The sequence below is a fragment of the Epinephelus fuscoguttatus genome, linkage group LG6 (assembly GCF_011397635.1).
Source record: "Epinephelus fuscoguttatus linkage group LG6, E.fuscoguttatus.final_Chr_v1".
In the NCBI taxonomy this organism is placed as follows: domain Eukaryota; kingdom Metazoa; phylum Chordata; class Actinopteri; order Perciformes; family Serranidae; genus Epinephelus; species Epinephelus fuscoguttatus.
Genome location: NC_064757.1, coordinates 23,197,259 through 23,209,651, shown reverse-complemented (window position 1 = coordinate 23,209,651; position 12,393 = coordinate 23,197,259). Strand labels below are relative to the sequence as shown.

The 12,393-nt window shown below is 41.8% G+C and overlaps 1 protein-coding gene across 2 annotated transcripts in view; it reads right to left on the bottom strand.

The window, feature by feature from the left end:
* osbp2b (oxysterol binding protein 2b) overlaps positions 1 to 12,393 on the bottom strand; it is a 56,993-nt gene that overhangs the window by 41,218 nt on the left and 3,382 nt on the right. For both annotated transcript variants that reach the window (XM_049578186.1, XM_049578187.1), the window contains one exon: positions 7,820 to 8,028. In XM_049578186.1, the coding sequence (XP_049434143.1) occupies positions 7,820 to 8,028 (209 nt within the window). The remainder of the gene's footprint in view (positions 1 to 7,819; positions 8,029 to 12,393) is intronic.

The following is a 12,393-nucleotide window of genomic DNA, read 5'->3' as shown; positions in this document are numbered from 1 at the left end:
AAGAAGGTGTCACAACACAGAAATCCAATAATAGGGTGAAAAAGAAGGGAAATGGAAAACCTGAACACTGAACTTCGATTGTCCTAGCTGACCGCCTTGCACAACGTTTAACTTATTTATATTTTAATGACCTGCCTATATCCCCGTTCTCAATATCTCAACTTCTCCTCGCTGCTGATGAAGCAGAAAAGCCACAGAGCAAGCGACAGAGAGAAAATGTGGCTTTCGCTCGGGACACAATGTGAGCTTTATAATGAATTCAACTTCCCTGCAGCATACAGCAGGTCACTGGACACACTGGAGCCATACAGAGGAGACAAAAATCCCAGTACAACAAAGGACGGCACAACAATCCCAGTAATGCAGTGTGGATCCTGTAACAATGCAGTGCTTCAATAGAGCTATCCGCTGACTGTATAGAGTCATGATTAACATAATTTATAGATCCATTAAATACAGTAAACAATGTTCTGATGCCAAAACAGCCACGTAGCAGACAAAAGGAGAGACTAATACAAGCACAATATTCAAACCTAATTATCTAGCTTAGACTCCCACACATATAAATCACAGAGTATACGTATAACCAAGCAGAGAGAAAAATAGATCTATCACATTATTATATTCTCAAAAGTGGCTTTTCTCTAAAAGATAATTAGTTATTTACAACTATGTTCTCCCATAGTCCGATCAACTCAAATGAATAAACAACTATCACACACCATTTCAGTTAATTAGTGTCATACTGCTAAAAAGCACAGGTAGTGTGAGTGAACCATTACAACCTAGTGTAAACAGCTGACCAAAGCCTTATTCTGCTGATCTCACAATAGATAAGAACAACCCCTATCATCATAATAAGTGTCCACATCAAGGATGGTGCTTACTCACAGAAACTGGACTAATTTTTTGAATTTCTGTTGCCTAAAACTAGTGTAAAATTCTAAAACAATTACAAAAGATGAAAAAATAAATCCAAATCATGCGCCCAAAACAAGCGACAACTTCTGGGGTTGAAAAAATGAAGCCAAAGAGGACCTGCCAAAAACTGCAGGCCCTCTACTGGCCACTTAAGTCTCACTCCAAAACAGAGTCAAGCCTCATAGAGCTCCATGTTAAAATGGAGCAGCAGAAATAAACATGTTCACAGCCTGGTACAAAAAACAGTTTTGGTCTTTGTAGCTAATTTCGTCCTTCATGAAAACATGTACAGGGGGAGTGAATTTCTATATAACAACCATTTACATTTTTTAAGGCTTGAAGTTATGCATAATTCATAATGTCATCGCTATTTGGTCAGATCCACCCTTGGCTTCTCCCCAGCTCCACCCTCTCATCCTAGAATGGTCACCTCAGGTCACCTCTGGAATCCAGAAATCCAAGATGGCGACAGCCAAAATGCCAAACTCTAGGCTTCAAAACTTGATACCACAAACCAATGAGTGACATCAAGGTGGCTACGTCTATTATTTTTATACAGATGTGGCCCAAAAAAGTTAACTGTAAAATGCTTGCCATTCTCTCAGAGAATGCGGGCTGTGGTCACAACATCCATCACAACTTCTCAAACCATTTCTGCAGCATAACAGCAGGATGAGGGTGCTCTAACATGCAAAACCGAATCCCTGTGTCTGTTTGTGATTTAACCTCAGTAGAAGACTGAGTGCAGTGTAAAAGTAAACTGTCTTCAATCTCTTAAGATGATAAGATAAGATGGAAGTGCCATCTCTATTCCGTCCAGACAGCACTCACCTATCTGTGGGATGTTTTACAGTCCATTTAACATACATAGGCTAAAACAGGAATGTTCACCCTGTGTGGTTTTAAAACATAATGGCAGAACAAGTCAAGAATAAAGAGGTGAAAATGTAGTTGTAGAAGAACATATATGGGAATATACTATAAGAGAAACAACATCATAGGCACAACAGAGTGTCAAAGAGCAAGTCAGACTAGTGGGAGAAAAAGCGTGTGGCATGTAACTCCAAGATCGATGGTAGGTGTGAGGAACAGTTTATGGAGGCAGTGTGAGTTCAGAGAGGTCAAATCCATTATGATTTCACAGGGACACTTGGCTGTTAAAGTCACACCAGATTAAAGAGACAGAAAAGAAATGAATAAGTTAAATATGACTGAAAACAAACCCGAAAAAAAGGGGAAAACACCCAGAGGATGATCTTTGGCTGATGGACTAGTTGGACAGCCACAGTGTTTGTGATCTCTGTGAGGAGCTTGGCTTCATCTGGCAGTGATGTTTGTTATGTTACAAGAATGACTCTGATCTCTTTGTCTCCATCTCCCTCGTCATCGGGGACTGAGCTGATCTAGCAAATCGACCTCTGCCGCCACGCGCTTTTACATCCAAGACAAACAAGGACAAGCGATTCGATACACAGCCCCTGCAGAACTAATTGATTAGGGTGATAAGCATGCCATCTGTCATTTCATAACATCCTTTCAGGAGCTCAGAAAGTAGTGCCGCCAGAAAAATACAGTAGTTTAAAACACGGTTTTGGCTCCAATTAGATTGATACAGTGTGTGTGTGAATCATTTCTATAATAGTCATACTTAATCTTATTGATCTATCAATAGAATAAATTTGTTACTTTATTAGTAAATCATTATTTACTGCCATGTAGACTGGTGTAATAAAGCTAACGCAGCCTACACTCCTCCTACACTGCCCAGAGAGATGCATCCCTTTCACAATGGGAAAACAATGTTTTCATTTTACTGTTAATGGAAAAACATTTTTGCATAGTACTTACTTATTTTTTTCTGATAATTCTGCAATGTTTTCTTATTTCAAAGTGGAGTTTGTCACCTGGACGAGCTCCGGGACAGATGTCAACTGTATACACCCTTTGTCTAACAATGGAAACCACAGATATCCCTGAGTTATCCACTATAAATCAGCCACTATTACTCATATACTGCAATATAAGCTAAAACATTTATACAGAGCTGAATCTAATCATCATAACCAGATACACGTGTACACACAAACATGCACGAACATTCCTGAGCACAACATAAATGGAATGAAGCCAGGTACTTACAAGAGGAAAACTGCGCCCAATCCCGCCTCTATTTTTCCCTCCACACTTTGCAGGACAAAAGCAGTGTTTTAAGCAAAAGAGACGGGGGAAGAGTTTGAGAAAGCAGAAGGTCATTCCATTGAGAACTAAAAAACACCCGCCGGATGAGAGGCAGAGTAAACGGCTTACTGAGGGAGAGGAGGAGAGAGAGGAAGCAGGAGGGGGTGGGAAAACCAGACAGCGAGAGAGAGGGTGACTGGAAGGGAGAGGAAGAGCAAGCGCTGGAGCAAATGTAGGGGAGGAAAACAGGGAGACAGTCAGGAGGAGAGGAGAGGGAAAAAACGACAAATGAAGCTTGTTTAAGGAGGCTGTCATAATCTTGATATTTCAGGACCATGGACAGAGTTCTACCTTTTACTGTACAGGGAAAACTGGAGCTGGGATGTGGAATTAAAATAAAAAGAGAAAGATAAAGGGGAAACAAAAATACAAGTGAGATCATGAATGTAAATATATGTAGTAACCGAACCTCTTGAAGTAAATCATGTGACTACCAGTTTGCTCACACACATAACCAGAATTAAGTGAAATGTCACCCAAGGACTCTCAGATTGACTTGCTGATCAAATGCTGATGCAGATCAATGCACTTTGGTTCAAGAGCTCAAGATACACGTCAGCTTGTATCCTGAGCATATCAGGGTCAGATGCAGGAAGAGAGCCTGTACTATGGATCAGTAGCTGCCACTGTAACTCTGCCCACCACAGCTTTATTCTTCTTAACTCATCTACAGCCCGTGAAACCACTAACTGAAAGACTGCTTCCAGCATTTATGAATTTCTCAATTTTTACACCAACCTCCACCGAACCTTCCCAGTTTCCTCCTAAATTCACCATGTAAGCAAATTTTCTCTGGTGTTATATTTAAATAGGAGCACATGACACACTCGCAAATTCAAGCCACCACTGGAACCAGTGATTCAATGGGCTGAGCTCATTTTCCCAAGCAGCGGCAAAAACAAGGCAGGGGAGCCCAAGAGAGAGGTCATGTTGAAGTGAAGGGAAACACTGCCACCTGCTGAACGCTCGCCTCAGACTGCAGGCGGTAGTTTCAATAAGCTGTTAGAAATCCAATCTAAACCTAAATTAGAACAAGATGCACTCATAGAAGGACAGGCAATTTACAAGAGACGGCTTATAAATGGAAAGGCTGCAGATGTGACACTAGTACTGATGAGAAATTCGTGCAATTGATTCAGGGCTCAGGTCAGTTGTACATAGAAAATAATCTCATGGCTCTCATGGACAAAGAGAGGCTTGAGAATCAAGTTTTAAAAGCATATTATTGGATTTAAGATTTTGAAACCTACTTCTTAAAAGCTGCAGATGAAAAGATAAAAGCACAGTCAGAGATGGGAAGGAAACAAGTCTAGTTATAACTTTGGTCTCAGTCCCAGGGTTCCTACGGCTTTAAGCAGGTTAGTTTAAAGCCTTTTAATACCACTCAGAATTAAATTTAAGTCCAATTTTATAATGATCAAAATGAAAGAAAAAAAACAAGAACTGAATGAATCAATTACTCACATTAGGGACAATTTTGCCTAAATGTTTATGTAACATAAAAGATTATGCTTTGTCTCATGTAGAGGCGAACATAGAACAGAACTGGGAAAGTTTTTTATGTGTCTCATTCTACATGTGGTATTCCACTGCTTTGCTTTTACTCTTGTGCTGAATTTGAAAACCTTGGTGTTTCTCAAAGTCAAGGTAAGATTCCTGCTGAATTTCAAGGAGGCTACATCATCGAATCCTGCTGAAGAACTGCTCCAATGTCAAGGATCCTTTGAATTCTACCAAGGATGGAATCCTTCCTTCAGAGAAATTTCAAGGGTGCATGTGTGTGTATTCCCAGCTGGCATAAAGTACCCACAATTCTTTGCACACGATTTGCCGAAATTGAAGGGGGTGTTCACTGTTCAATAATGCACACTAGCCTGTTCAAATGTGTGTTCACCGTATGCTAAGGAGGAGTCTTACCTAGCCTCTGAAGGAGCCAACTTGGAAGGATCCATCCTACCAAGGAAGCATCCTTGACTTTGAGAAGCACCGAGTCATATCTTGCTAACAGACATTGGATGCTCTGCTTTGAGCATCCCAACCAGAAACAAAATATGAGTGTTGGTGGCCCCATTATCCTGATGTATGTGTCGTTAATGCGAGAAACATTAGGTAAATTATTCTTAAAAAATAGATGCTACCAATTATTTTGAGATTTTGCAATGTAACATCACAAAAAAAAGATTCATACAAACTTACTTCAGATGTCTTAAACTTTTAAGACTTTTGAAAGATCAGTTTGAGACATTGTAACACCAATTTTTAGATTCATGAATCGGTGCCTTCTAATGTTTTTAAAGGATTTGGGGTAACCCTGCTATATCTTCACACATGATGTGCCCAGAGTTTACACTGTGCTCCTCTGTGCTGAGGAGATCGGTAGGAGCTCCTCCACCAATGGAGAGGAGAGGGCAGGTTAATGACTGTCAAAGATCCGTGTGTGTGTGTGTGTGTGTGTGTGTGTGTAACACCGTGGGCAAAGAATAAGATGCTCTGAAAGAGCGTGATGGGTCATTCACTGCGGTATTAAAGCATTACTTTCAGTTGCATTAACAGACACTTAATTTTCTGGAAAAAGTGGCTCTATTCTCACATTCTCTTAAATCCTCCACCCACAGATAGATTAGCTGTGAAAGGAAATGTTAAAAAAACACAAAGACACACACACACACACACACACACACACACACACACACACACACACACACACACTCTTTCTTTAAGCTTTTGAGCAATTAATGAGTCAAAGCTTTAACAAAGTGCAAACAATTTACTGCTTAATAAAAACATAAGTCTAATGCATGACATTTTAGCACTAATGCAGTAGCTACTAAAGTTCTGTGAATTAAGTATTTAAGAGCTTCTGAATAACAATGTTAAAATCTACAACGTGCATTGAAGGTAACAGTGAGCCTGTTGTGACGAATGGCAGCAGACACACTCTACAGCAGGGATAAGCCACCAAACGTGCTTTGCCCAGAAGTCACTTATGCAAAAAGGGCCAGGGGAAAGTTTATGAACAAACATTACTAATATCTATCAGTGTCCCTAACACGTGAATTGCCTGTTTTCAAACTTTTGACGTTTGCCTGCATAGGTCAAGGGTTAAGAGGGTCACATTTGGGTCTTAGCCCAGACCTCTGCCCCCTGGCACTTTTCTTGATGAGCAAACTCTATTTTGATTCCTTTTCATGCACCATATTTACAATTAAAATACAAAAAATCTTAGAGTGAATCAGTTAATTTTCATTTTTAAATTTGAAAATGGTCAGAGAGCCCTCCAGCTAATGCCGGCCAGATTTGTCCCGCGAGCCATGAGTTGAGTTTCACTGCTCTACAGCATCTTGGATACATATTAGCAGGTGTTATTGTGTGTTGTTGTGCATTTAAAACAGTTTGCTAAGAATAGTGGGATGGAAAGCATCAACTTGCAGATGCTACTGTATCATATTTGGGCTGAGAACACATTGCCTGACATCAAAACTGTATCAGGAAGGGCTACTTTTCACCTCACTACATTTCAAACAGCTACAATATGGTATTACTTCAAAAAGGCATTTGTAACCACTGGCCCTGAAATGGGCCCAGGAGGAAATAGTGGTGTAATTAAAAATTGAAAGTGTTTATGTCTAATATGTCTGTATATTCTATGTCTGAAAATTGCTCTTTTTGTAAAGTGCAAGGTTTGCTCAAGGGGTAGGTAAACAAAGCAAGCAATCAATTAAGAGAGATGATATATGGAAAGAAATGTTATGGGTGAACAATAGCTGGACATCAGCATACTGTAGTTGAACTTGACAAGAGACCAAGCTGTAGAAAAAATGCATATATACACACAAACAATCAGACACATTGAATATGTGGGTAGTTCAATAGCCTAACCTTTTCAAAGTACAAATATACCATCATTCCTCTCATGCTTACTGGAAGTGGTGAGCTAAAAAGCACTCACATTCTCCCCACGTCTATATTTAGTGACTTTCAAATGGAGGCCAGAGGAATATATAGCCTGTCTCTGTCTCTGTAGACCCTGTCTGCAAAAGACTTGGGCAGAGAGGCTTTGGGATGCTGCCAGGGTGAAAAGTGAAAAAAAAAGATTCTCCCAGGCTTTTCCCACAGCCCTTGACCTGCAACACCTAATACAACCACAGAAGAATAAGTCTCCTTGGAGAGGAGAGTGCTCTGTTGTCATGCTGAATGGAAGCCCAGTTTTCACGGTACCATTAGCATATTCTAGTTTGCTTTCCAACTGGACTGAACAGACGGCGCTGCCCTCTCCTGGCTCAAACTGGAATCTGAATTACATTGAAGAAGGAGGGCGTGTGCTGAAACATGAGCTGTACTGATTATCAAGTGTCAGGGGACACTGGGAAATATATCCAAATATCTAGGCTGGCCTGAGGACCATGCTGAGCATGCTGAACATGCTGAACACACCTTTCACCTTGGATCTTGGAACTAACAAAGTAAATCACAAGATAAACACACTCCTGTATGTTTACCCAAGATGGTATCAGCCCAGCCCTTATTTATCAAGGTTAAATTCTGACCATTTATGTCTTGCATCATGGGTGTATTAGACTCTCATAGTTTGCACTATAAAAAGCTTTCAGTGCAGCTTAAATTTTCCATATAAGTAGCTGCTCACTCCAGCTGCTCTTACCAGACTGATCGTTCATCATGCGTATGGCTTTAGCCTTTGCCAGCTCCAATGCTGTGACCCATCTCTGCCGCTCCACTTCTGTGCTAGCCTTCAGGTGGTAAGTGCGGCCGCCACTGCTCAGGACAATATTGCAGGCATCCTCTGTGTCAATGTGCGCCGTGGCTAAGTTGATTGTTCCACGACACGTATGGGCCATCTCTGCCTGTGTCCTGCAACAAAATACCAGGTAGAGAAAGACAAGAAAAAGCTGAAGACACTAGTCAAGGACATTTTTTCACCAGTAATTCCCCTTTTTCCACCAAATTAGCTGAACCGGTTCCGTTCAGGATTCTTGAAACCTTGGTGCTATCTAATGAACCAGCCCACATTTTCAGCAGTTTTGCACAGAACCATTGTGATCAAGGATGTGTCATCAACGGAAAGTTAACAGTAGTAGAAAAGTTGCGGATTTTATTGATTACCCAAAAAACAAACATAAATCAACTAGACCACTGCAAACTCTTTTTTGGCTGACAATTTCTCACTTGACTTCTCCGTTGTTGCCTTCTCCATCCTCTCTTTCAAACCTGTAAAATATGTAACGCCCACTGATGTTGTCACGTTTCACAATTCAGGTCGAGAAAATCTGCTATTTTTTGGTTGCAGCTGAAAACCAACTGTTCAGGTTCTGAACCAATTTATTTTTGATCGAAATGCTCTGAGCAGTTCAAAATTAGGTGCTGGAGCCGGAACGGAACTGGTTTCACATTGATGGAAAAGGAGAATGAGAGTATTTAAGGTAGAAAAGTACAACTAACTTTCAAATGGCCAATAAGCACAAGCAGGGAGGCAAGGAGGGACAGAAAAAATGCCACAAATTATATGAGGATTCACTTTGAAGGCCAAGCAGCACTGAAAGTACTTAATTCTTTCACTAAACACACACCTTCCCTGTAGCACATTCATCCATTCACATAACCTAAACCTGTATTAGCTATTGTAAAACAAATTGGATAGTTTGAACTTCTAATTCACTCTGCGTGGCCTGCCTGCCCTGCTGTGTGTCTGCTGAATTGTGGGTATTCTATGTAGCTTCCACTAAGACCAACTGTTGCACAGTCAGTGGGCCACAGTAGTCTGGATAACAAGGCTATTGTCTGCCTCCAAGCCTCTGTAGCGAACAAAACCAAACAATGAATAACAGCGTGAACAAAGAGAGAACAGAGTGCGAGAGGTGGTAAAAAAAAGACAGAGATAGCGGGGAAGAGAGCCAAAACAGGAGAGCAAGAGATTAGAACAAAGAGCAAAGGCAAGAGAGTGTTCTACATACACACACTTTGCAAGCCAACTGTATGGACTGTATGTTTCCAAAAAGCATTTTCAAATAAAACAACTGCTGATACAACTGTACATCATCCAAAATTGAAAAATACTGTGGAATTTATTAAAGGAATACTTGACCCACAAGTTACTTTTCCTGTGTTGAATTTGTGAGGAAAACTTTATTTTTTTTAACATGCCTCCACAGTGAATGAAGAATCCAAAAAAGGGGTACATTCTTGATGAATTAAAGTCAAAGGGGTCCATGTTTAACAACAGCAAAACTATATCAAGACATCTGTTTACAGACTCTTACATAACTCATGCAGTATAATCCAAGTGTCATTTATTCAGTTGCATGCTCAGTTCCTCCCAAACACATGCATTTTTGCTAAAATCTTAGCATTTAAAACACTTTCGCATACAACTAGCAGACCTCTGCAGCCACATGCATTTGAACTTTGTTTGTGCATTCCACTGAGTAGAGCTCAAACACACATGCACGCCCATGGAGGCTCACTACTCATCCATGTGTGAGACTGTTTATCCGGTAGTGTTTTAAATAGTAAGGCTTTAGTCCAAATGCATGTATTTATAAAGTACTGACCACACCGCTGGATAAGTAAGACTTGGATTATACAGCACCAGCTGTGTGAGAGTTTGTAAACAGATGTTTACAGTTTTGCTGTTGTTAAACATTACTGCAATTCATCAGGAATTTTCTCAGTTTTTAGATTCTTCATTCACCAAGGAGGCATGTGAGAAGAACAAAGTTTTCTTCACAAATTCAATGTAACACAGGGTCAGTATTTGATATTCAAATTGTCATTTTGTGGATGATGTATTCCTTTAAGTAGCATAATTATGAGACAATTATTCTACATGTGTCAAGTTTTTAAATAGGCTCTTAGAACTGAGTTACTATACCTAATAAAAAGAAAATTCAAAAGAAATATTAACAATTGTGTGGCGTGAAGCCGGCTGCCTGTCGTTCTGTCACGCTGAGACAAGCTAAGCTGCAGAGCAGGGATGGAACATCATGTCCCCTCAGAGAGCTGAGTGTATACAGGTCTTCACCCCAGCCACAGACAGCTGATTTTGCTGATTAACACCATCAACCAGAGAACAGAAACTAATCAGCAAAATCACATGCTGTGGCGGTTGTCTCAAATTAAACAAACACATCCTTAACCTTCAGTGTCACATGATTGCCCATCCATACTCTTGCAAACTTTAAAGCATGCAACCATGCAATCATGTGGATGCATTTGTATTTGTCTGCGGGCGCTAAGATCCGTTTATCCAGTGAGCCCTCAGTGCCACAAGCAGCTGACTCTCAGCGGCACTAAACTCTACACCAGATCCAGTCTCGGTTGACACTGACAAGGTGGCTGCCGCCTTATTAAATCAGAGGTTTAAGTGTATTTATAAGTTCTGCCAGGCAGTGATTTCCCTCACACTGCTTCAACTGGCTGAAGTCAAGTCTTGTTATAATGCCAAACCAGAACAAGCCCTTCTGTGTACAGCTCTTCTGTCGGGGCTCGGTGCACATCAGTTGTGCAGATGAGACCGCACTGGGGCCATGCGAAGCCGTGCGGAGGGTGGACAGAGACCCTCAACAGCCCAGTTTCCAGCCTCGCCCAGTCCAAGCTCAGCTGCAGAGCCCTGGATGTAAGTGGGTCAACAAACTGAGCGTGTTGCTGATGAGTAAGATGAGATCCACACTGATCGCTACAACCCTGTGGGAAGGCAAGGCCATGCAAAGGCCATGAAATATACAGTCAAGGCAAGAGGGGAAAGAGAGACTACAGGGGCATTAAGGCACTACTAAGGGAGGGGACGAAGGTGAGTGGGGGCAGCTGAGGGCACGACAGAGGGTCCTGCATGTTGAGAGAATTGCAGTGCTTTACCTGTCAGTCCCCTGTGAACATATCCTCATAAAACACAAATCCACCGATCTGGAGCATGTAATGACAGAACAACAACCAGTGATCAACACAGAACAGACGGCCATAAGCATGAGGAGACATACACACTCAGGCAGAGGAAATAGGACACAGTACCCAGAGCATGAGAATGTAGATGGGTTTTGCTGTGGCTTGGGGCTGAAATATCACAAGACATGGAAGGAGAGAGCCAGAGAAACGCTGGGGAACAAGTCATGCTGAAGACAGAGAGGAAACATAAGACAAGAAAACCAAAGCAATGATACTGCAACATGGACAGCATGACATGACCTGTTGAAAGACTGAAACAATGAGATGGTGAGAATGTGGCCGGACTCCCTGCTCTCTTTAACGTCATGCTGCTGCTCTCACCTTCATGCAAAAACACAAGGACCACCCGGGCAGGCCGCACACAGAGACACTTTTATACGAACACATATACACACTGTAGCCGAGCGCTAAGACTAACCAAGAGCCCATTAACAAGATTAGATCACAGCATCCACATCTCTTGCTCCAGTCACTCTGCTGATGTGCCAGGCTAGTAAACAGGGTCCAAGCCAGGCTCTACCCTCCAGCTGGGCCTAAGGTTGGCGAGCTCACCACTCTCCCACCACGCATCCCTGCACCCAGGAGCCCAGTGTGCCAGCAGTAACACAATAACCTGACTATCCACAGCGACACGAATGGTGCCGAACCCCCACTGAGCACTTAAGTTGACACTATCTAGTTACTATCCTGCAGCTGAGGAGGAAACGTGGCAGGCCTACTCTACTATGAAAGTCGAGGCTGGATTCACTGATATGGCAGCTCCAATAGCACTCAAAGCTTTAATGCCCCGTAATCTTCCCTAAAGCACCAAGCCGGATTTGCTTTAAGAGGTGAGTAAGTAGTGCTGAGAGTATTAAAACTTGGAGGAAATGTCAATTAAGAAATTAAAAATGAAAGAAGTTCAGCAAGAGAGCGAGGACAAAGATCTTGTCATGTCCTGGTGAGAACGGCTCAAGGAGGCTCTTTTGGGATGATTTAAACCAAATAAGATGAGACACAAGGCTGATGTGGTATAAAAGACAGCCAGCCTTGCAGTGTCAGAGCCAAGAGTAATCAATAGCAAGTGCAATGTTGAATCTCTGTAAAACCCATTACACTTTAACAGATGCAAGTGCTGAGTATGTCGGTCCATTCACGGAGTTAAAGCATCGATTATGGTCCTCCATTGCCCTTTGGCTTCTCAGCTACAAGTTAGAGGACTAAGCCTTTGCTTTGACAACAACAGGCCTCGGGAATGAAAGTGAGCCCCCGGGTTATTGGCTAGACCTCTAATTGGCA